This window comes from Bos indicus, chromosome 4 (assembly GCF_029378745.1).
Source record: "Bos indicus isolate NIAB-ARS_2022 breed Sahiwal x Tharparkar chromosome 4, NIAB-ARS_B.indTharparkar_mat_pri_1.0, whole genome shotgun sequence".
NCBI lineage: Eukaryota > Metazoa > Chordata > Mammalia > Artiodactyla > Bovidae > Bos > Bos indicus.
In genome coordinates, this window is record NC_091763.1 from 47,028,288 (window position 1) to 47,053,911 (window position 25,624).

At 47.3% G+C, this 25,624-nt stretch overlaps 1 protein-coding gene and 1 non-coding gene across 16 annotated transcripts in view; one reads left to right on the forward strand and one right to left on the reverse strand.

The window, feature by feature from the left end:
- Positions 1–25,624, reverse strand: part of ATXN7L1 (ataxin 7 like 1) — a 255,289-nt gene that overhangs the window by 14,152 nt on the left and 215,513 nt on the right. For all 15 annotated transcript variants that reach the window (XM_070787732.1, XM_019958663.2, XM_070787735.1 and 12 more), the window contains 4 exons: positions 15,883–16,166; positions 12,608–12,690; positions 11,475–11,731; positions 2,027–2,222 (listed from right to left, as the gene is read on the reverse strand). In XM_070787732.1, the coding sequence (XP_070643833.1) occupies positions 2,027–2,222; positions 11,475–11,731; positions 12,608–12,690; positions 15,883–16,166 (820 nt within the window). The remainder of the gene's footprint in view (positions 1–2,026; positions 2,223–11,474; positions 11,732–12,607; positions 12,691–15,882; positions 16,167–25,624) is intronic.
- Positions 10,972–11,044, forward strand: TRNAR-UCU (transfer RNA arginine (anticodon UCU)). The gene has a single exon. It is a non-coding gene; the product is annotated as a tRNA-Arg (tRNA).

Below are 25,624 nucleotides of genomic sequence, written 5' to 3' on the forward strand. Positions count from 1 at the left end.
AAACATGAAGGGCACACAAATCTGCCAGGCTCCGAGTTGAGCTAATCCACTGTAGCTTGGCATCATGTCATTTGGACAGAGATCTTGATGTGCTCCAGAGTCTGGCCTTCTGGTAGAGAGCCCTGTCTCACTTTCAGACTTGGAAGCTGGAGGCCTCTTAACTGTCTGTGCTACCTATGTCTCTAGTTCGATAGAGATGCAAGGCTCAGCGCCCCAGAGGCTCCTGTTCTTGATCGCATATGGTGCCCCAGGCAGGGCTGTAGCTCCTTGAGGCATGGGCCACTGTGGCAGACTCTACTAGTTGCCAAGCTCATCAACTGCCATCTCACCCCTAGCTCTCCCTGTTTTTTCCTGGCTAAGAGAACCATGTTTTTGTTCCGATATCTGGCATGGAGCAGTGAGCAGGAAAGGTGGGTTTCTTCCCAGAACCCTGGGATGAATCATGGCTGGGATCATCCTGTGTGCTGTTTTAGTTGCTAAGTCATGTCCGACTCTTTGCGACCCCATGGACTGTAGCCTGCCAGGCTCCTCTGTCCATGGGATTCTCCAGGTAAAAACACTGGAATGGGTTAGCATTTCCTTCTCCAGGGGATGTTCCTGACCCAGGGATCAAACCCGCATTTCCTGCATTGGCAAGCATTTTCTTTACCACTGAACCAAATAGGAAGCCCCATCCTGTGTTCCTACAAGCCTATCCTCTGCCACTGATTGGTATAGGGGTGGGCATGTGACCTACTTCTGGTGGGTGGAAGGGAAGGTCTGCTGGGAGGGCTCATAGGAACATCTTCTTCCCTAAGAAATGACATAAGAGCATCTTAGAGGAAGACTTCCTTCCTGTTGGTCCCTTTCCCCACTTTGTAGAATGCGACTTGGTGAAGATGTGACATTGGAGCTGGAGCCAACATATCCAAACCGTGCATGAAACGCAAAAAGGGTTGGGGAATTCTCCCTCAGCAATATGACATTGAAGAGATGCAGAAACAAGCCTGGAACCACTCACCTCTAGAATTCTTGCTATATGAGACAAGTAAATGGTTGATGTGCATAATCAGTATGAGTTGAGTTTTCTATTACTGACAGAGGCATTCTTAACTGTCCCTGTTTCTATACTAGCCAAGAGGTTAAGTCTCAAGCTGTTAGTGAAGCACACCGGTAGAAGTGGGGAGGGAGTCCCTCTCTTGATGCAGGGTTGATTTCACCTACACAGTCCATGATATCCCGGGACAGTCAGCGCTAACCTTGAAGGCTTCATGCTGGGACCAGAGCAAAGCAGCTATAGGGTCCCATGTTTCTGGCCTCCCTGAAATGAGGTCTGTTGATGGTAGCACCAGGCATTCCTTTTTTAAGTGCTCAGAGGGCCAACACAAACAAGCTTCCAGCTGATGCTTCCTTATACCTCCCACCTGGATTTCAACGATCTTCGGAATTGTTAAAGTGGACTCTTCCAAGGAACTGGGGAGAAACTGACCTTTTCATTAACCTGCTATCATGCTGACATGAAATGCTTCCTTCTTTCCTACATACACACACACACACACACACACACACACACACGAGTTTTGTGCCATATGGTCACACCTACTAAGAACAATATAACTCAGAACCAACAGGGAAGAAAACCAGCCAGGGCTGGCACCTGGCACATTGCTCAGACAGACGGTTCCCAAAGCAGGTGAGCCAGACTGATTCTTGAAATCAGAGGCTGCCTTTCAGATGGGCAAGGCAGGAAGGTCAGCTCCCCAGTGCTCTTCTATGAACACCGTTTCTCAAGCATTATCACTTCAAGGTGCACCATAAATACTCAAGTGTTTAAAGGATTATGATCAGCTGGGTGCCCTTACCTTTCCTTCTGTGATATTCAAGGGGATTTCTAAGGCAATCACTCAACCTCAGGGAAAGCCCTTTCAAAAAAACACTGTCCTGGAGGCCTCTGCTTAGGAAGGGTGCTATCGGAGGACATAGCCCCCTGAACACCACATAGCACAGGGAGAAAGAAATGCCCGGATGGAAACAGAAGGAGGCCTACCGCAAGAGGTCTGGGGTGGTGGGTGGAGAAATGACAGTCTAATAACTTCTCGGATTCATCGGTTCCATCCATCTCCCCTTCATCACTTGACAGTCGGCTGGCGAGGTCACCTCCAACAGGGGGCAGAGGGGGTTCCGGAGTGTAGCCACTGTGATTTGAAGACGTGCTGCTGCTTATGCTATTTGCAGATGATGGTCTAAGGGCAAGAGAAAGCAAACAGAATAAACTTTTCTGAGGGAAAGAGACCCACCCAGTTTCACGGAGCTCAGAATCAGAGCGATTAGCCTTCCCGATACATTAAGGAAGGCAGGTCGATGACAGACCTGCACAAGGAGAAATTTCAGGCTGAGAGGGGAGGCAGCAGCCAGCTCTCTACGCGATCGGGTGGAGCTGAGACTGCCCTGCCTGAATGCCGGCACCAGGGAAAACTCCAACAGGGTAAGCGGAACAGAAAATACAAAAAACAAACTCGTGTGGCAGAGAATTAATTCAACTTAAAACTAGTCATCTATGAATTCAGTGACAACTATTCATTCATTTGCATGTAAGGAATTTACACTTGCCCTGCAGTTGCTTCTCTCTGAAAGCAGACCGCGATGGGAAGATCAACCGGATAAACAAGCTCAAATCAGTCAACAAAATGTCAGTGATGATGAAAGACAGCCTTACAAACAGAGCTACTGAACTACGACTTTATGACATTGTTACCATACCTACATGAAAAAATGTTTTGTCCCAGATAGGACCACAATTTCCTCACTGGAAGCCAAGCCTGTTTTCTAATATCAAGTCATATGGAGTTTAATTGTATCTTCTGAGGGTGAATGTTTCCATTTAATTTTTGACAAGCCACTAGACCCACAGATTGGCATGGCTGACTCAACAGTAGGTGTTGAAGAAATATGTTTCTCAATGAAGGAGTGAATTAATTCCATGTGTATAAACAATCCAACAGATCTCACCCCAGTCATGGCTAAGCTTATAGAAAAGCAGTGTCACAGTAAGAGGCAGTATCAAGGCTTTCTAAGCAGTGAACAAAAGAAAACACACCTCCGCATTAGGAGAAGAGTCAGAAGAATGGTCATAGCTAGTTGTTAGTTGTTTTGATTGATCAGGGAGAAAAAGAAGTTTTAGAGAAGAAAAAAAAAAAATCAGGATTTTTTTTTTTAATGTGGACCATTGTTAAAGACTTTATTGAATTTGTTACAATATTGCTTCTGTTTTACGTTTTGGTTTTTTGGCTGTGAGGCAGGTGGGTGGGAATCTTAGCTCCTGCATGACCAGGGAATGAACCCCGAGTTCCTGCATTGGAAGGCAAAGTGTTAACCACTGGACTGCCAGGGAAATCCTCAGGATCTTCAAAAAAAAACAAAGAAAGGTTTTCTGCATTCTGTTTTGAAAGCTACCCCTTCAAGTAACATGAAGGGGCTTTTACTCACATACCTCTCTTCTCTCCCTCATTTTCACCTTGGACACTGTGTTGTTTTGAAATCTTTCTAGGTGTCAAATACCTGAGTTCCAACCAGATCCCCAAAGCACAGTCACATAAAAACAAAGCCACAAAGGTGGAAAAAAAATTGATAGATGAATGGATAAATAAAACATGGTATATCCACACAATGGAATATTAGTTAAGTCTCAAAAGGGAAGGAAATTCTGGTATATGCTACAGCATGGATGAACCTTGAAGACATTACACTAAGTGAAATAAGCCAGTCACAAAAGACAACTACTGTATGATTCCACTTAAACAAGGTATCTAGAACAGTGAAGTTCAAGGCAGAAAGTAGAACGGTGGTTATACCAGGTGCTGGGAATGGGGACTTAAGTGTTTAATGGTACAGAGTTTCAGGACTGAATGATGAAAAAGTTCTGGAGATGCATGGTAGTGATGGCTGCACCACAAGGTCCTCAATGCCACTAAAAAAGATTTTTCTTTGCAAAGAAAAGCTGGTTTCCATCTTCATCTGGACCTTGTTTCTTCTGGATGTGCTGCAGCCATCTTGCTACAGACTTTGAAGATGGAGCCAAAAGATTGAAGAGGGTGGAATAAAAGGGCAGAGAAGGACAGCCAAACCCTGATCTCTGGGGACTGGTGCCCTTTCACCTCTGGACTTCCTGTCACCAGCAGTAAGAAATTTCCTAATTACTGAAGTGGTTAGTAAGCAAGGTTTTTTCTTACTTGCACTTGAAGTGTCCCAACAAGTGTGAAAAAGAGATTTTAACCTGTTTTTAGGACACAGACTGTAGCTGGAGAATGTTAACGGATGGGAAAGGAGCTGATCTATCACAGAACCCTGATAAGCAGGGCACCGTGAGCAGCTAGAGCTGCAAAAGTCACAGATGAGGTGAGGACTGAACACAGCAGGAGAGCTGAAAAGCTTGATATTTGGTTGTGGGACCCACAGGTCATCATTGCTACCTCACATAGCCAGATGACTTAGCACTGCTCCAGCTGCCCGTTCCCCTACCTGCCCGCTCCCCCTCCAATCAACAGAGAAAATGAACTGAGATTCCAGACAGGGGGCCACCAGCAGAGACTAGGAGGGAGCACAGGGCTAGAAAAAGGGGGACTAGGGGCTGTCGCTGGTCAGAGACTTAACTGGCACTCCCGGAATGCCTACTGCCCAGCACATCAGTAGGCAGGATTCTTCCCTTGGGAAACTTAATGGCCGCAAAGAAAACGCTTCCATACTTCGCATAAATATCAACAAAAGGCTGACTGGTGATGTGATGACCTTATGATTGACAGTCCCACACACAGACCTCCAATCAGCTTATTAGAGTCTTTCTTTTAAAATGAATGGTTAGAAATCACCAAACATTCCTGAAACACTCTCCAACGTTAGGCTGACCAACCAAACATCAAGCACGTAAACACATACATGAAACAAACCTGGGGGAAATGAAGATAAGGGAGGAAAAGAAAGAAAACTAAGAAGCCTATCTTCAGATATTAGAATGGTATCACTTCTGCAAAAGATGGTATCTTGTAGGATATTATAAGAAGCAATCAGATAAAAAGAATTGGATCCTGGTGACTTCCTTGGCAGTCCAATGGAATCCACACTTAAGAACTTGATCCACAGTTAAGAATCCACGCTTCCACTGCAGAGGGCAATGTTCCCCTAGTCAGGGAACTAGGGTCCTGCATGTCACATGGTGCCATCAAAAAAAGAAAGAAAAAGTAAAAATCACAACCAGATCCTAAAATTTAACAAGTAAATCATAAATTATTTAATATACAGTTTTAAAGATAAAGTAAAAAAAAGTCTTTTAGGCAGTGAAAAAAAGTCTTTTAGACAGTGGGACAAGAGATTGGGAGACAACAGGAGAAAAGGGTAAGAGAACGAAAAGATCAGAGCAAAAGCTCTAACACCTCAGTAACAGAAGGTTAAAGAGAATAAAGCTAACAGTAGGGATAAAATTATTTAGGATGTAATAGAAGATATCCCAGAAACAGGTGTTTCCAGATTTAAAGGATCTACTGAGTACCCAGTACAATGAATGAAAAAAGACCTATATCAAGGGGGATCCCCGGGAACTTTCAGAGCCCCATGCTTCAGAAATCAAAAATGGAATCAGAATGATACAGAACTTCTCAATAAAAATCTTTGATGCCAAAAGTCAATCAAAGACTGCTCTCAAAATTCTGTAGGGAAATAGTTTTCAACCCACTTATATATTCAGGGAGATGATCAATTAAGTGTGAGAGTAGAATAAAAACATTTTCAGGTATATAAGGATTCTAAAAACTGACTTCCCATGTCCCTTTTCACAGGAAGCTAATGGAGAAAACACTTCATCAAATAAAGGAGCAAACAAAGAGAGGAGGCAGCAAGGGGCCCCAGGAAAAAGGTGCTCTAACATAGAGAGGGTAAAGTGAGCTCCAGGATGGCAGGAATTACTGTTTTTCACTCTCTGTTAGGACTATTTGGTTTTTAAACAACATGTCTATATTCAGTTCAGTTCAGTTACTCAGCCATGTCTGGCTCTTTTCGACTCCATGAACTGTAGCATGGCGGGTTCCCTGTCCATCATCAGCTCTCAGAGCTTGCTCAAACTCATGGCCATCAAGTCGGTGATGCCATCAAACCATCTCATCCTCTGTTGTCCCCTTCTTCTCCTGGCTTCAATCTTTCCCAGCAGGGTCTTTCCAATGAGTCAGCTCTTCGCATCAGGTGGCCAAAGTATTGGAGTTTCAGCTTTAGCATCAGTCCTTCCAATGAATATTCAGGACTGATTTCCTTTAGGATGGACTAGTTTGATCTTTGTGTACTCCAAGGGACTCTCAAGAGTCTTCTCCAACACCAAAAAATTAAGTTTCATTAAGAAAAAAAAAATCTGGGGGCTCTTGTGGTAGTCTAGTTGTTAAGAATCCGCCTACCAATGCAGGGGACACAGGTTTGATCCCTGGTCAGGGAAGATCCCACATGCCGAGGGGCAACTAAGCCCCTCAAGTCACAACTGCTAAACCTACATGCCGCAACTACTGAAGCTGTCATGCCTAGAGCCCATGCTCAGCAACAAGAGAAGCCCTGGCTTGCTGTGACTACAGAAAGCGTCTGGACGCAACAAAGACCCAGCGCAGCCAAAAATAAAATAAATAAAATTAAAGAGTTAACAATTTAAAAAATATATACATTTCTAAAAAGAAAAAAACCCATTTTTAATGGTTGAAACACTCAATAGTAAGTTCTGGGACTTCCCTGATGGTCCAGGGGTTAAACCTCCATGCTTGGACTGCAGGAAGCATGGGTTTGATCCTTGGTCAGGGAACTAAGATTCCACATGCCACGCAGCATGGCCAAAAAGGAAAAAAAAATAAATACTAAATTCCAGTTGCCAGACAAAAGAGAGGAGGCGAAGGAAGGAGAATCATGGGGATTCATGGAGCATGAAAACTGCAAGTTCCAGAGCAGAAGCAGCTCTGAGAGCAAAGAGAGACATGAAGGAAGGATGCCAGGCGTATGTGTACACGTGTATGAAGAAGGGGCTCTGAACCTTTTCCTTTTCAGGCCTGAGTCACGCAGGGTGCGGGCACCCTCCAGCAATGATGGAGTGGTGGATGCTTTCAAGACCTCCTTCCAGCTCCGACTGCTGCCCTCCAGGGTGGGACTTGGAGGGATGGGATGTGCTGGAAGCAGCCTGTGTCTCTGAAAAGCCAAGGGTTGGTGAGGGTGACCGGGAACAGGGTTACTGGCCATGAGAAAGTGTGGGAAAAGTCTCGCAAGTGTGTTAAACTGCTGTCCAACCCTTCTTCCTCAGCACTACATCACACCTTCCCTCTCCATTTACCAGTCTGGTCTAAAGACAGTGCAAATGATGATGGTCCCTGTCCAATTCCCCTCAGGGAAGCTTAAAGTCCCTACCCCCACCACTCTGAGGAAGCGCGAGCATCAATCGAGTGCTTTGGGGAAGAGCACAAAGGAAACTGACCTTAACTGAGTCCCTAGTGGTAAAGAATCAGCCTGACAATGTAGGAGACACAAGAGATGCAGGTTCGATACCTGGGTCAAGAAGATCCCCTGGAGCAGGAAATGACAATTCATCCAGTATTCTTGCCTGGAAAATTCCACGGACAGAGGAGCCTGGTGGGCTACAGTCCATGGGGTCACAACGAGTGGGACACAACTGAGCACACACACACACATATGTGTAGGCATGTCACATATATTTTCTCATCAGAGCTACCCACTGCCTTAGGCGTGTGTAACTGTGACCTACATTTCTCAGATGAGGACACTGGTTGCCAAGCTAATAAAAAGTGGAAATGAGACTGGTCTGTCTGCTTGACTTTAAAGCCCGAACTCCTGAGAAATGGGTAGGAAAAGCCCAGGGATAAACCTAAGTCGAGGAGAGAAATGGTTTCTACTTTGGTGATTATACTATCAATGAGTCACGAACTAAAGTAGCTTTCACTGCAGACTCACCTCTGCCCCTTCTCAGGTTTTTAGGACCTTCTGCCTCTTTCCCCGCTGCCTTCGTCAGTCTGAGATTCATTGGTGTTTGCCATTTTATACTTTAGGGTGAGATGTGTGTTCATCTATGAGACAGAGGGGAAGGTGCCCAGACCTTGTCAGCACTGACCTCCACAGCTGACCTTTCCTCCCCTCCTGGGGGCCAGAGCCTGGCTTGTTAGAGCCCAGCTCGACCCTCTGCACCTCCCACTGCCTTTCCAAAGAGTCCTGATGGCTTTGGTTGGCCTGGTTATCCATAGCCCTTGGGCCCTGTGGGGAAAGCAAGGTGTTCCCTTCGAGTTGGGGGCAAGAAAGCAGAGCATATAGGTATGTTATCCAAGGGCCCCCAGGTTGAAGGACAGAGGCCAGGAGGATGGGTGAATGGAAACCAGGTCACACCTAGGCCTTCACTGGCTCCCACTGCTTTCCCACTGACTACCATGGCCCTTCCTACCAGCTACCGTCAACTGAGTGCTTATTATGAGCTTGATACTCTCACTTAATTTTCCTTAGCTCCATTTGGCAGATGAGCAGTTTGAGGCCAGAGAGGCTGAGAGACATGACCACGTTCATTTAGTTAGCAGACAAGGAGTTGATCCTTGCACTTCCAATCCTATTCCAACCCTTGCTAGTTGACTTTTACTTTTCTAATCCTAGGCTCAAGTTCCTCTTTTAGAAACCCCTTACAAGAATGGGTTGCAATTCAAAAATATGAGAACTGGAATATTTTCAAGGTTACCAAAATGATATTTAAGAAGTAAATGTTACATAGTTAGCATTTCCTACAAGAGAAATTCACAATTGGGAAGGGATTACCATAATTCCACTCACGAGTCATTCTTTGGGTCAATTATAGATAATGAATCCAATTGAAATATCTATTATATCATCAGTATGAGGGAAATAATGGTTTTAAGTCTTATGTGAGTACATTAATTTCTGATCATGCCTTTTCGATCTCTGATAGCATGGGGTCTTGTTTGAACCTAAAACAATCGAAAGAGAACGTTATTTTCCACTAGTTCACCCCTGAGTCTTCTGGTGCCTTGAAAAGCATCCTCAAAAACTATTCTCTTACCAACATTTGTAACGTGCTCCTTGGCCTCCCTGTCCCTTTCAGAGACATTCTTTTTGCTGATTAACCTCACCCTCTCTCTTTCTTCTGTTTCTCTAAAAGAAAATAAACACCTGGCATTTCTCTATTGACAAATATTCCCCTGAAATTACAAAAAAGGGACAGAAAGAAGCAGCTCTTAAGGTCGCCTGTTTTCATTTTTTAACGGCTGTCCCTGGTTTCACTGCTCAGCCAGGTACCACTGCTTGGGTGTGAAGTGCCTGCATTAGTCAAAATCAATGGAGCAATGTATAATAAAAGAGAATTTTCAGGGGCTTCCCTGGTGGCTCAGTGGTAAAGAATCCACCTGCCAGTGCAGGAGACATGGGTTTGATCCCTGGTCCAGGAAGATCCCACATGCCATGGAGCACTAAGTCTGTGTTCCGCAACTATTAGCCTGTGCCATAGAGCCTGGGAATTGCAATTACTGAAGCCCGCAGAGCCTGCAGCCCGTGCTCCACAATAAAGGAAGCCACCACGATGAGAACCTCACACGCCGCAACTAGAGAGTAGCCTTCGTCCGCTACAGCTAGAGAAAAGCCCGCGCAGCACTGAAGACCCAGCACAGCCAGGAATAAGTAATAAAATAAATACAAAGTGGGGTTCCCTGAAGTTCTCAGTGAATCCGAGGTGATCCCTTGGATGGGCAGTGGGTTCTGGGTACACGTGTGATGAAAGCAGGGCTGAGACGGCTTCAGGTGGAGGCAGGTTTGCTTTTATATCAGGTGTATTTTATGGGGATAAAATAGTTCCATTGCCACCAAGAAGTGTGAAAGCTAGTGTATACAGAACTGAAGCCCTGTCCAGAAGTTTGGAGCAGAACTGTCTCCTAGACTCTAAAGCAGAGGCAATCTCCTTCACCAACATCTGGCATTACAGTGAGAAGTCATCATAAAAGGATCTTGCAAAATGAGGGGTGGGAAGGAAAGTGGCAAGTAAATGGATGATGACAATGGCTCGACAGTGGTTATGATGATGGGGATGTGTGGGTGCTGACTCTGTCTGACTGCATCTCCCCAGATGTCTGAGGCTAAGGTTGGTGATTCCAGAGGAGGCCTCTGGCTGTCACACTGGTCAGGTTTGCGCCAAAGTGGAAGGCACAAGACATCCTGGTAGGTCAGTAACAATTGTCATCAAATATTTGCTTTTACTTTAAAAATAAATTCTATCCTCTTCTTCTATAACTCTATTCTCTTCATGCCTGCTTGCTGACTGGACAACTACTCTTTGAGACTCACAGTGTGTGCATTAAAAATCATCAGAGGCTATCAGTATCTACACTTACATTGTATTATTAATGCTTCCCTTTTATGATGTTGTGGATATTTGCGTCTTATCTTCTGAACTCTAAATTCTTAAAAAGCAAGATCTAGTTTCACTAATCTCTGTGCCCCTGCCTGAGAGTACCTAACACAGTACCTTGCTTATGGAGCAAGCGCTCAAATATTTCTCAAAGAGGGTTCCCAGTCTTATCACCTGGAAATTGTCTGTGGCTCAATACGGTACTCCACTGCCTGTCAAAGCACACACATGTGGATCTTAAATCACTCTAAATCCAAGTGGGTTTTTCTTTTCTTTTCTTTTTTTTTAAAAACTGAAGTATAGTTGACTTACAATGTTGTACCCACTGTTTTCTATTCTTTCATTTCCTCCCAGGACAACCAAATAAAATCTCAAAGAAGTGGCTGAGCTTTCTTGGTGTGAAGGGAAATTTAAGGACAGACATCTCCATCATACCAAATTTCCCTCTACCCTGACCACTGGAGAGTTGTGGGGAAAATTCACAAAATATTGTAACAAATGGGCTCTGCTGCTGTGCTGACTCCCCTCCCCTCCACAAGGTTTCCCTCTAATCTAAAAACCCAGGGATTTCCCTGGTAGTCCAGTGGTTAAAACTCTGTGCTTCTAATGCAGGGGGCACAGGTTCAATCCCTGGTCAGGGAACTAAGACCCCACCTGCAGCACAGTGTGGCCAATAGATAAATAAATTAAAAAAAAAAAAAGCCAAACCAAACAACCCCCAACCTGGAAGTTGCCTGATGGCTGAACGTCACTTTCAGGTATTTATTTACAGCTGACTCTTGCTCTGTGAAAACACATGCTGTCGGATTTGGGTCTGTTATGAGGTATGACAATGATGGCAACGATGACTACAGTGAGCATGACAATGGTGACAGCAATAAAATCCACCGGACACTACGTGGCAGACGCTGGACTGAGCCCCTCACACCCATTCTCTCATTTCAAGTTCACAACTGCCTCACTAGGTAGGACCACGATGACTCCCATTTCACAGGTGATCAGACCACACTCGAATCAGGCAGGCAGTCACTGACCATGGACTCAAGGCTTCCATCGCCGAGGGGGGACTTACCGAGGAAGCACAGAGTTGGGTGGCCTGGATTTTGCAGGGGATGCGACTTTAGGTTCTGGGCCCGAGCTCCCTGAAGGTCCCGGCAGTGAGTCCTGCGCCGGCCCGGGGGGATTGGGAAGTACTTCCCTTGCCGAAGTCAGGAGATGCTCTTTATCTTTAACTTCTTTTTCCCGGGACTTGGCTTTGTGTTCTGCCAGGAGGAGGTCAAATTGCTTCTTCCGGCCTGGGACTGCCCTCCGATGGCTTAGTGAGTGAGTCTAAGGAGAAGAGAGATGGAAAGCACAGCCTCTTTGATCAGCACATAAACCTGCTTCCCCAGGCCCTCCATTTCAGAAACTGCAATTCATGGGAATTTAGAGGTGCTTGAAAAGTCAACTTCAAGGCAACAGCTCCTGTTCTGCGGCTGGGAAGAGGCAGAGACCACACAAAACGCAACCGTGCCCTACGCTCCTGGCGTTAAGGAGCCAAAGCTTCCTCCGAAAAATGGCCAAAGATGACGAGCTTCAGCGCTGAACCCCTGAGGACCTCCCTGACGACAGGCACCGGTGAGGGCGCGCTGGAGTTAATCCAGGTGCAGGTGGGAGGCTCGCTTTGGCCCAGACACACAGAGACACCAAGCAGAGAGGGCCACGGCCTCCATCCCAAGAGGCACTAGCAGTTCAGTATGAAATACGGGGCTGGGGGCTACCCACGGGCGGCCGCTTCGGGTCAGCTGTCCCCCGGCCACCCCGGTGCGGCCGGATCAGGGGCGCGGCGGCTCGTCCTCCCCTCTGGGGCTGCCTTTCAGGGCGCTGCCGCCGCCGCCGCCGCCGCCGCTGCCGTGCTGCTCCTGCATACATTAAAACGTAGCAGGGTTTAGAACCGCCTGTGAGTGCCTATAAATACAATTTACTGTCTGGCCTCACAAGTAACAGGGGAAGCCTATTTTTTTTTTTTTTTTCCTTCTTAAAAAGCCAGCCAGCTTGAGGCAGGCACTCTGCTACCATGGAAGAGAAGAAAGCATTTCCCTTACAAAGAGCAGCTGGGGGTCGTGTCGAGGCTCCACACCCTGCCGTGTGCAGAGAGTGGCATGCAAACATTTCGACAAAGGCCCCAGCGAGAGCAGGAAGTATTTTTTATGGAAAGAGAAATACCTTGCAGGTGAGGGATCTTGTGCAAGGTTTCTTTGTCTCGGGATCCAATACTCCACAGTGTTTATTTGGGTCAAATTCTCTCTCTGGTTTAAGAAACAAACAAAAAATATAAGAAAAAAGGAGACTAAATAGGATTTGGCATTAAGACTACATTTAAAAAAAAAAATGCACATTTGCACCAACAAGTGAGACATTGTCAGGCAATCTGTTTTGTTTTTTTCCCTCCAACCGGCTGCTAAAATGCTTCCAGAACCGCTGGGGGAAGATGGCGCTTCTCTCTGAACCCAAGAGTTCCCACGTCCAGCTTTGGTGGGGATGTGGTAGGGATGGGAATGCATAAGGGGAGAGGGCGGGTGGGCAGCAGAGGGAAAGGGGCCACGTGGTTCTCAGGCTTTATTTCACTCCAAACATCTCCCCAGGCACCTCTGGGCAAAGCTGGCTGCAGACGGGGCAGGGCCACCGGAAGGCCCTGGGGCCACTTTCTCCCCTGGGGTAGCTCCGGGAATACATCACTCTCCCCACACTGCCCTGCTTTCCTAATAGTTTGAGCCATTTGAGTGGGAAATTATTCCTTGACATGTCAGTGTGACCTGCCTCTCTCATGCTTTGGAAAGTCCTCAGCACAAGGCCTTCCATGCAGCCTTGCTGACTGGATTTCCCTGATTCAGGAACATGTAGACAGGGGCAGGTGTGGGCTTTACTCTGAGGCTGAACCTGCAGGTGTAGAGAGGTCAAGGCCTGCTGGCCTCACCGTTGCTCTGCCCCAGCCTGGAGCCTGGTGCTCCAGAAGGGAATGAGCCGGGCAAGCAGTCCCCTCGGCACAAAGGATGGTCGAGGGAAGCAGGCTTTCCCCAGCTCCTGCCTTCCCACTGGAGTCCTGATGGCCCCTGTCGAGGTGACTTCTAGGGAACCTACTCTTTTTATGCTCATTTTGGATCCTTCTTCCTTCTGGGCTACAAAAATGTTCTCCTCCCCTAGAAAATGGAGGGTTGTGAGAGAACCTCTTAAAGACACTGTAAGCTTTATAGTTCTACCTCTTGATGGCCCGTGCCATTTCCGGAAGACACCCAGCAAACACCTGAGTCCTGCAGGGCAGGAATGACACGGTTCTTCTGGGCATTCACAGAGATGGGCAGCAGTGCAGGTGGGTGGGGAGGTGGATGGGCAGGTGGAGGGGCATGTATAAACTTGGTGGCATGTCCCCTTCAGGGCCTCCTATGGCTGCAAGCTATAAAGAGGTTACCTTGCCTGAAAAACTGTCTGAACTTGCTGGAGTAAAATCCGACCATAAAAAATGAATGCATTCTATTTTTAAAAGAAGGTTTGGGAGCTGTGGGATGGTTGCAACAGTGGTGATGATGATGTTTGCAATAAAACCATTCTCATATCCAAGACAGATTTCCTGCTTGGCTATCAAAATGCATCCTGCCCCTTTCTTTTGCTTTTGTCTTCTTTTCTTAAGCTTCATTTTTTAAGAAGAGAAAACTGTTAGGCCTGGAGATGTTTGCTTCTTATGAGCCCTCTCTGCCCACCGAGGAGGGTCTGGGCGCCAGGCCCCAGGCCGCCTGGTGCGAGTTCCTTCCCTTGGACCTGGTGGAGTCAGCCCCGTGCCCAGATCCACACCAGCACTCGTGTTGGCCTGGAACTGAACAGGTTGTTTGGCTGGGGGCAGGAGCTGGCTGCCAAATGTGAAAGCGAGAGAGAAATAAGCAAAAGACCCAATGAGACAAAACCACCAAAAAATGCAAAACCAACAAACACACACAAAAAATCCCCAAACAACTTCAGATTAAGGTGCCGGCTGGAAGCCACAGTCATGCTTCTGCCAGGACGAGGGAGCCCAGCCTCACTGCGCCCAGACAGATCCAGCAGCTCGTTCAGGGATGCCACCTCCTCTGCAGAGTGACAGTGACCTTTCTCTGCAGGAAGAGAGCTGGGTGCAGGGGCTCTGTCCACACAGAGAGGCCCCCACCCTCAAAGACAGTGCCAGGCTCTGCCTTTCTTGTGGGACAGTGGGTGAAAAGGGCATGGAGAGATTTTCAGGGTAATATAAGTGTATCATTTGAATCCTTTGGGCGCAAGATACTTTTCAGACCCAAACTTTTAAAAAGTTACAGACATAAGAGAAAACCTGAAATACAGATAAATACAAAGTAAAAAATAAAAATGACCCACAATTCTTGGGGGCACTTAGGAATTATGCTCATGCCAGAGGACACAGCTTCTCTTTCACAGGGCAGTTTTCTCTGTATGGTGGACCCTTGAATAACTTGGGTTTGGACTGTGCACAGATATTTTTCAGTAGTATATATACTGCAGTACTACACAACTGGAGGTTGGTTGAACCTGTGAATATAGAGGAACCACATACACAGAAGATCTACTAGAAATCATATGGGGATTTTCAACTGCGTAGAGGGCTGGCACCCCTAATCCCTGCGTTGTTCAAGGGGCAACTATATTTTTCTTTCTTCTGGTTAACATCTAATAAATGGCCAGGGTGTGTGAAGAACTTATAAAATTTATAGTTTTTCTTGATCTTTTGGAGAAAGTAAAACTGCCAGATTTCCTTTCATAACAAACCCAAAGCAAATACCATCCACTTGGGGGACCCAAGGGCCAACCACTGACTTAAGGACTGGCCATGTGCACCTTTCTGGGTACCTCCTGAGTGCCTACTCTGACAACCAAGTAGATTGCAGAGAGACCCCTCAGCACCCATCCTGCTATGCCAGTCTAAGTGTTCCCAAGTGGGAATTCCAATCTGCTTATGTGGGAAAGGCATTTGTAGCCCCAGACCACAGAATGAACCTGGAAACCAGTGAGACCAAAGGATGGAGATGGGCTGACAGCACCAATGTGACCGCCCCAAGCCTGCCCTGAGCTACCGGGAGATATCACAGCGGGCTGTCCAAATCTGCAGCCCTGAGACTTTGCAGAATCTTGGGACGATTTATCCTGTCAGAGCGAGGACAAAACCCTCCGAATCCACAGAGTGCTGTGGGGGTGCAGAGCTCCCCGCCTTGGGAAAACCAGGATAACTCCTGCTAAGTGCTGAGCTAACTCAGCCCAGCCATCATCAATCTGGCCCGGGATTAAGAGAATAAGTTCTCCCCTGCATTTTGAGATGGGAGTTCCTATTTGTAGGTAAACTCCATGTTCCCCTTAAAATGAAACAGACCTGCTCAATTATAAGATCGCATCACTCCCTAGTTCTGGACGCAACTCAGCTGTAGTCTGATCATGAGCCAGACTCAAAGAATACAGACACGTACCTGAAAGTCTCCTGTAAGGCTTGTTGTTGTTTTTGGTGCCGTTTTGGTGTTTCTTGTCTATGGTGGTAGACAAAATTCCTTTGCCATTTAAGATCTTCTCTGGGGAAGGTGGCACTGACTTGGACATCAAGACCGGCTTAATGACAGGTGGGGTGGAGACGGCAGAGGATGAGGTGGAGCAGGAGGGGACCGCAGGAGTGGTCGTAGAGTTCATTTTGACATTGGCACCATCTGCCTTCACTAGGTTAGGAATTTTCTCTAAACTGACTACGGGAACCGGAACACTGAAAAATAAATGAACAAACACACACACAATTGCCTTCTTTGATACATCTGGTCTGCTGAGAAGATATCCCTGCTTATCATTATCAGGACACTTCCTTATCACTTATTTATACTCCTCCTATAAGCGAGCAGCAGGATTCCAGTTTTGATGGGAAGGAGATGCATGCCTCAGAAAAGACCGACGGCGATGTGAGGTTGGCATGGTGCCAGGGATGGCATCAGTGCTGACTGATTACCTCCTGGATCAGTTGTCCCCATAGATCCTGTCGCTCCCCCATTCCTCAGTCCCCTTTGTCAGCAGTCTCCAAGACAGCACCTTGGGCAGAACAGGGTGCCTGCTGTGAAGCTCAGGAAGCAGTACAGTCTGTCCCTGAAGACGGTGTGCCATGGAGCCGCGTGCTGAATCACGCCCCCTCCCCCGCTGCTCGGCTAGTCTCCCACCCAGGCGACCGGGCCTGACATCTACTCAGCTTGGAGTGCTGACAGGCTCACAGTACATGGAGGCAGGGCTGTAGGCCAGCAGGCCATGCTCCACGCTGTCAGAGGACTCCTGGATCACTCATGTCCCAGGGATGGGCTGCCATGGAACATTATCTAATATTCCATTTTAGGCAGCTAGTTATGTAAATAGGCAATTCTCAAGGCTGGCAGGTGAGAGGATGAATTTTAAGAAGACAGAGCACAAAGGTATATGTTTGCTCTTTAGAATCTGTCACTCTAGCCCTGCTTCCCTGCCATTTCTCCTGTAATGGATATGCATTTGATTTCTGTGCATTTCATGCTGGAAGACCCTGTGTCTAGGGGGTGGTGGAGGACTCCATCTCCGGGTCTGAAAGGATGAGACGAGATGAGTAAGCTTTGCTTTGGTTCTTGAACTAGATTCCCTTTCCTCCTTGCAGGAGGGTGGAATGCAAACATTTCAGCACCCTCAAGTCATCCCTGAGCTGAGAGTGCAGCCGACTTAGCTCTCTGAATGCCAAATGGGCTAAACTAGGGCTCAGACATGCCTGCAGACAATGAAGGGCATGAAAGACACGCTGGTTTTGCAGGGGAGGAGTTTTATCTGTCCTCACGGCTGGCTGGTTCTCCCTTCTCCAAGATTCATTCACAGATCATTTCTTTGATCAATTTGTTCATGAAATTATTTCAGCAACCCCCTCAGCCCTTGTTGTTGTTGCTAGCCCTTGCCCCTTTCCTGACTTTGAAACAGGATCCCGGATGTTATTTATAGGCCTTTGCCAGTGAGAAGGGCACTCAGTGGTGGAGCACACAGCTCCCAAACCTCAGACTTCACCCCAAGACCACGTGCTTTCTAGGCATGGGGTGGGACCTCAAGCCCCACGTAAGGGGAAACTGCAACAGCAATTTTAAGTAAGATACCAAGTTACTGACAGTTCTGTCTTTGATCAGTGTCTCAATCACTGAGATAAAGCTACACTGCCACCACTTTCTAGTTAATGGTAATTCTCAAAGCACTCATCCTATGGCTGAAGAACAGCACAAGAAGCCCTTGAAAAGTCAACACACTAAGAAGCTGCAAAAGAGATTGCCTGGTGAAATCAGGGCTGCATTCCTGACTTCTTCTGAATGGTAAAATACGCAGTGCTACAATGGCACCCCACTCCAGTACTCTTGCCTGGAAAATCCCATGGGCAAAGGAGCCTGGTAGGCTGCAGTCCATGGGGTCGCCAGAGTCGGACACAACTGAGTGACTTCACTTTCACTTTTCACTTTCATGCATTGGAGAAGGAAATGGCAACCCACTCCAGTGTTCTTGCCTGGAGAATCCCAGGGACGGGGGAGCCTGGTGGGCTGCCGTCTCTGGGGTCGCACAGAGTCGGACACGACTGAAGTGACTTAGCAGCATGGGATACTAAATTCTTCCAGGCTCGTTCCTTCACTCAATTTTAAAAGGTACAAATTACAGACAGCAGGGTGGTGAAGAGGTATTTGTACACCATGTTCTTAGCAGCATTATTCATAATGGCCAAAAGGTGGAAGCAACCTTAATGTCCACTGATGGATGAATGGATAAACAAAATGTGGTAGATACATAAAGTGGAATACTATTCAGCCTTAGAAAGGAAGGAAATTCTGACACATGGATGAAGGTTGATGACACTATGCTAAATGGAATAAGCAAGTCAAAAAGATTACTACTCCATGATTCCAATTGTACAAGGCACCTAGAGTTCAAGTTCATGGAGACTGAAAGTAGAATGGTAGTTGCAGGGGAGCTGTGGTTTAGTGGGTACTAAGTTGCAGTTCTGCAAGCCTTTTTACACTTAACACTTAACACTCCTGAACTATACATTAAACATGGTTAAGATGGGAAATTTTGTTATGTGTGTTTCACTGTAGTTTAAAAAATTTTAAACGCATAAACTAGGGGAAAAAAAATCCCACAAATTATAAAACTCATGTAGCGTATTCTCCAATATCCTGATTTAAAAAATATATAAGCCTCTGCTTAGAAAGCTCTTGTTGATTTATTTGTCACCCTTGTTCTAACTTGTTGACTTCTACTTCTTTAGAAAAAAGGGAAACTTGAAGTGTTGACATGCACACATGGACTCGTAGCCAGGTGAGAAGATTCTCTAGCACATGAGTGGCCTCCTCCCATATACTTCCCTGTGAAGCCAAGTGAGTTCAGGAAAGGAAACGCAGACCTTCACATTTCAGACCCACTCTTGTCTCATGATGGGACAAGAGTGAGTACTCATGAGCTTAACAGAACGAGATGATATCAGGATAGAATGATCCAGAGCAACTGTACCAACTGAAATAAACAGAAAAAAGGAGTCAAGCGGTCCTCAGATGCTCATAGCACAGTCTGCATTTCTTCCCTGAAGTCACCATCTAGCTCCAGTGAGCCCCATAAGGCAGCCACGCGAGCACACGTGCGCCAGGTCGAGCCACTGGAACAATGACAGGCCGGCAAGTGCGTGTGACTGATCTCCTAATTTGAGACTTTCTCCACTACGTGAGCGTGGTCCACTCACATCCTCTACTGCCAGCACTTCCAGAACTCCAGCTGGACTTCAACCCCAGTGCCCAGAGACAGGATGTGAAACTAACACCCATCAGTAAAAAGAAGGGAAGACTGATATGCGGTCCTCTGGGATTGGAATGGGGAGATGTTAGTGAAGAAAATCCGATAAAAAATGTTTCAAAGAGCTCTAAAGACCAGATGAGTCAGTAAGGAACAGAGCCACTAAGTAAATACTCCTGAAGTCATGTAAGTTGCCACTTGGCAGCAGAGAGAGAAGGGAGATTGAGTTGATGGGATAGGAACGCTAAGGTTGTCCGCTAGCTAATGGAGAAGGGCTACAGACAGAGAGGAGGAGAGCCTGAGGACCATCCCTGATCCTTTTCTCTGTATTACCCCTTCTTTCCCCAAAGGCTCTGAGCTTTCCCTTCAAGGCAACCTGCTTCTTGCCTGAGCTGAGATGGCACTTCTGCTGGGAATTAAGAGAAGACTGGGAGGCAGTCAGCTCAGTGATGATGGGAAGGGTCAAATACATCCTCAGAGGAAATGAGAGAGCAAAAAGAGAGAGAGAAGTATAGATCCTTCCTAGTTAACCTCACCAGTCTCATTCCAGCATAAATGCCATCCATCAGTCCAGCCATTCAGTCTCCTTTCTTCAGTCCTATTGACAACAGCCCCCAGATCCCAAATGGATGAACAAAGAGGGAAATGATTGCAAGATGGTGGCTCCCAATTTTGAAAACCAACTCCAAAGTTTCCATCTTTTCTCAGTCCTGGCTAACATAAGACTCTACAGAGAGCCCCAGGTCCTGTTTCATATACATACAGACCCCTGCATGTGTGAGGAGGGCCACTGCCTGGGCACTGTCATCTCAGGACTATCTTCTCCTTTCTCTCACTGTCCCCTTTTTCTCACTCCCCTCACTCCTTTGCCATCACCTCTCCCAGCCAATAAACACAGTGTTCCAGCCCTAGGCAACAGACCCTGAATAACAGGTTCACTTTTTTTTCATCTGGAAAGAAGTCAAAAGATTCTGATCCCTGCCGTCATTGTTTGGGCATCTCTTCCCTTTTCTGTGTCAAACATAGGCTCTCCAACACTTTCGTGCTAGGAGTTGGGTGGGGTGGAGGGTTGGCAGTACCCAAATGACTGACTAAGCAATTTATTAGTCTGTTTGCTTGGCTCTCCCTAAGGTTAACCAAAGCCCCTCAAGTTCCTTCCCTTTCGGTCTTAAGGTGTGCACTTACACACTTCCCCAGGTCTCACAATTAGTTGCATTTATCAGTTCACTACGTCCTTTCTTTGAGGAGCAATGTTTGAAAGGGAAGGGTGAGTCCCTGCTCTTTCCCTGCTGCTTTCATAATGCCTGTTTTGTTCGCTTGGGATGAACTCTTTCAGGGAGCTCAGGGCTGCAGCTGGTCCCCCTGCTGTGTCTACTACTACTGGGAGCACTTATCTCCTTGTTATCTCGGCATCTCTCTCTCAGCTCCCTAGAAGGGATCCCATAGCCGAGAACAGTCCTCCCTTAGCTTCCTTGCTGGCTGTACCAGTGCTGCTTCAGCTGCCTGTGTCTGCTTCCTGGGTACCTGGCCTGTCTGAATTTACCTTTCTGGACCAAGGAGGGTCCTCTGACTTTAAGAAAAATGGTTCTCCTGGCCCTGAGTAGATTCCTCTCCCTGCCCAGTGATGTCTGCAAAAGAGCAGAGGTGGAGAATCTTCTCATGCCATTTCAAGGGCCACCAACGTGTCACAGGGCCAGCTGCTCTCCTGCCAGCTCTGCTTTCTTGGTAATCATGATTTATCCTTTCATCATCAACAGATAAGCCTTGTAAGAATGGTTTAGAAAATCTTTAGGCCTGCAGAAATCTTTGCCAGCCCTGCTCCACTTAGCAGCACAGGGGAAAGATGGATTTGACAGGCAGGAGCCTGAGGACATAGGGTATTCGTGCTGTGGGTTACATGTCTGATGAGAGCTCTCAGCTGTCTATTTCTCCCCACCAAGTCCTTCAACAAAGACCCATGAACCTGTGCTTCTGGCCTGGCAGAATTCTGAGGATCTCTGATTTACTGGCCAATCCTTGAAAGGGTCATCTCACCCAGCCTCTTGTCTTCCAAGCAGGGACAGTAGGTAAGTCATCCCAAGTCAAGAGGAACTGACCCTATTTCAAAAGGTCTGCAGAAAAGGAATTCTATTTGGTTCTCTTGGATACATTTTGGGGGTTGCTATCAGGACATGATGTCATATTTAGATTTTTTAAATTGAAGAAATAGGTGGGACATTCTTGAAGTCTGAAAGTCAGGCAATCACTAAGAATCAGCCTACATAACAGAGCTATAAAGTCTTGCCTTGGTATAACAGACACAGGAGGAGCTACATAAACCCTGGTGCATGAATACATAGTATTTTTTTTCAATCTGGAAAAAGACTGGGAAAACTTTCAGAAAGCCAATTTGAAATACCTTAAGCAAAAAAGAAAACAGGGTAGTCAACCACTGAGCACAGGATATAAGGAAATCTACCAGATTAATCTAATATTATTTTGTGGCTGAGTGTCAAGGCCTGGCGGGCAGAGAGGAAGCACCAGGCGTGATCTCTCCTGGCCTCTGCAGTTTCAGAGGCCCTCCCACATAACACACCCTCCGTAAGCTGGAAAAATGTAGTCAGACCACACAGCTGTTGAGGATGAGGGACCCTAGCAGCCGAGGTGAAAAAAGATTGGTTAGTAAGATTTTGTGCCGGCCCAAAGCAGTACCTAGTGGAACTCAGAGGCACCCATTGCTGGCCAAGAAGATTAGAACATCTTCATCAGTGACTTGGGTGATGGGCCGAGACCTTGTCCATCAGTTGAGGGCAGAGCAGATTAGTCGTTGGGAAGAATGATGTGGGATTTTCCCTTAGGAGGTGGGGAGAAATGAACAAGCTGACTTTGACAAATTGTAAATGTAGCCAGAGACAAGTGAGATCAAATCAGGGAGGACAAGTAGGGCTGAACTGGGCGTCTGTGCCTTATCACCATTCTAATAAAGTCACAGAATGTGGAGGATGTTGCAAAAGAGTTTAGAATAATAGTTAGGAACATAGGCTTTGAAATCAGACAATCCTAGATCTGAATCCTGCCTTTTCTATTGCTAGATGCATTCTGGTGGGAAAGCCATCTGAATTCTGTGGGCATTAGAAGAAGGGTAGCCGGCCTGGAAAGCTGGCTTTTGCGCCTCCTTGCCTCCTCATTGGGACATCCTCGAGGGCAATGCCCAGTCAGGCATATGAGGCTGCCTTGCCTGGTTCATCTCAAAACTTCACTATTCAGGCCTCAGTTTCCTTATCAGTAAAATGAAGGTCATGATAGATATCTGAAGTGATTAACTGAGATAATATGTATAAAATGCTTAGCTTAGTCCCTGGGCACATAGTTGACCCTCAATAAACTGTAGCTAAAACAAGAAGGAGAGACACCACCCCCACGGACCCTGATGCTTCTGGGGTATATGTCTGTGTGCAAGTCATTGTCACCATCAGAACTTTTTATCCTCTTGAGTCTTCTGGTCCCACAATGGAGGGAGCGGGTGGATGATGAGGAGAAGGCAGGAAAAGAAGGTGAGTGGGAGCAACTGGCCCTCCATATTCACCCAGAGTAGAGGACCACTTCCTGGGGGTGGCAAAGGGAAAAGACAGAGTAAGAAGCCTCTGCAAACTTGATCCCTTTCCAGAAGCCCTCGGTCCTGCTTTGCAACCCCACCTGCTTTCTCCATTCCAGTCTCCTAGGCACTGCCCAAGCCTGGACTAGTGGTAAAAGTTCCCACATGGATACATATTCTACAAGAGGGAGAGGAACTCCAGTCTCCTCTCATATGAACATGTTGTCTTCTGCAACCCTGAAGTGTGTGAGGCAATGGGGATTTCTGTGATGGCCCTAAGATTTCTTCCTCCAGAAGAATTGCATGTGCCCCCTTCTAGGCTGCTCCAGATTCCCTAGAAGCAAAAAGTTCCAGCATCAGCCTCTGTTAGTGTCTCTGGCACTCTGTTAAGCCAGGGTTCCCAAGGCAAGGAGCTCAGGAGGTAGCCTCCGGACCCAATGAGAGATCACAGGCACTTAATGTGCCGACATTCCTGGGGAGTCGTGATGCTCCAAGACCATGGGAAAAATCAGCAACCAGAGGAGAAAGGAAGATAACGGGGGAAAACAGAGTCCTGGCGTGGTAGGGTACATAAAGCTGGACAGGCTGTCTCAGGAGTGCACTGGAGACCGGTCTGCCTGCAGGGGTGCTGCCTCGGGTGATAAGTCCCAGAGAAATTTAAGACACTCCCAGATCAAACAACCATCCCTGCTCAGTGCTTTCCGGCTATATATGAGAATGAGAAGCCTCACAATGAAAATGAGTACCTAGTGAAACTCACAGCAAGGCATGGACCTTTGAGGGCCTTTGAGGGCAGGATTTGAGATGGAAGAGATCAGGAATCAAGCGGATTCTGGAGGGAGCACTACTGCAGGGCGGAATGGAGCCTCCAGAGTAGCCAGGCTTTGCTCAGGAGTGGCCAGTGGGCGCGCTTCCACCTGCAGCCGCCAGAGGTCACCAGCTCCCGCTGCTGGAGCTAAAAGCCGTCCAGCCTGCCCCTACCAGGCCTTCCACAGACAGCACACCACCACGGTCACGGCCTGGCTCAAGCCCTGCGGCCAACACTGCCTCGGAGAGACAAGACTTTCAAAGAACATCTTCCGTGCCCTTGCCAGGGAAGGAGGGGAGCAGGGACCAGGGCGCAGGCCCCCAGCCTTTGCTTTCAGGAAGCTTTTTCTGAGCATAGCATCCCTGGCTACTGTCAGCGCTCCAGCCTCTGCTCCCAGCTTCCTTCACAGTGGCACTTCCCCAGGAAGCATCTTCCCTATTCCTCCTTCTCTGTGTTGGAATCCAGCACTGGCCAGGCAGTCCGACACCAAACCACCTCCATCCAGAACGCCAGGCACGTTTTGTTTAAACTTTCAAGAGTTGAGTCTTCACACTGATCTATAGCAAACTCGGGAGATGCTTTGCCCCCAATTAAATACAGTTTGTGTTTTTAAAAAATTCTAAGCTATCAACATCTCCTTTCTGCATTACTTCAATGCCATCACTGTCCTCACTGCTTGCCAGAACCTGGATCAAAATCCTATCATCAGATCTTCCATCTAGCCTCTTCCTGTGCTCAAGTCGTCTCCACCAATGCAAATCCAACCCTGCTATCCTGCTGCTTAGAGGGCTTTGCGGGCTTCCCATTGCCCAGCGGACCAACTCCACCCTCACAGCTGGCCCCACACGGCTCCCGCCCTTGGCACCTTCTCCCACAGCCTCCAGGAGCTCTAGCTCCTTGAACACTGTGCGTGTCTGCCTGGCTCTGGGCCTTGCGGTGGGTGGGCGGTTCCTTCTGCTGCTGTGCCCTCCTTTCTCCTCCGGGTGAACACGCCCCCATCTGCCTCCATCCGGTTGACGGGTCCTCTCCTCTCTCAGTGCTGGCTCTGCCTTCCTTGGTGTTTCTGCCACACTTATAACATCAAAGAGCAAGGTTTTAGTTCTATGACCCTGGGACCTGGCCAGATTATGAGCTACCTGAGGACAGGGACTTGGACCAAATGTATCCATCACTCCAGAGTTACCCCAAAGATATATATACTATTAGCACTTGGCCCAATCAGTGTCTGAGGAATGAGCCAATCTTTGCAATGAAGGTTAAATCATATAACACAACACGAAGCGGGCCAGCTCTACACCAGTACAAATGCTTCAGGAAAGGACTAGCCTCCAGCTGTTTCTATTCTTGGTAGAGGAGCCACTGAGATGACAAAGGTGGGGGGACGGGTGCTGACCTCCCCCCATCCCTTACACACAGCACCTCACTCACCCTGCCATGCACACACTGAGCACTGCTAGGTGCTAGGTGGTAGCCCACACACCGGAGGTCATGTTTCCTCCTCACCCACAATTTATAGATGAGGAACCTAAGGCTTAGAAAGGTTGGCCCAGGACACTAATTCAGCAAAGTGAAGGGTGGCATGGGGGCTGGACTTCAGGGTGCTCTAAAGGCAGGGCTCTTTACCATAGCTCCAGCTCCACCCCTGTCCAGCTCTGTGTGTGTCATCTCAGGCCCAACTCTTCATCACCTCGGACTTCTGTTTCCTCATCTCATCACAGAGCAGCCTTGAGGCTCAAAAAGGAGTAGCACAAAGGCAGGAATGCCTATGAAGGCATCTAAAACCGACAATGTCCTCTGTAGATACGAAGGACCATGGTTACTAACCTTCTTGGCTCAGACTCTCCCCCGCCCCCCGCCCCGCAACATATCATTTCTTTTCCCTCCCCAGTTGTCCTAGAGTATATTTTCCTCCTTAGATTCTAATCCCTATTAACATTTATTCATTTATTTTTGGCCACACTGCATGGCATGCAGGATCTTAGTTCCCTAAGGATCGAACCCTCATCCCCTGCAGTGAAAGCAC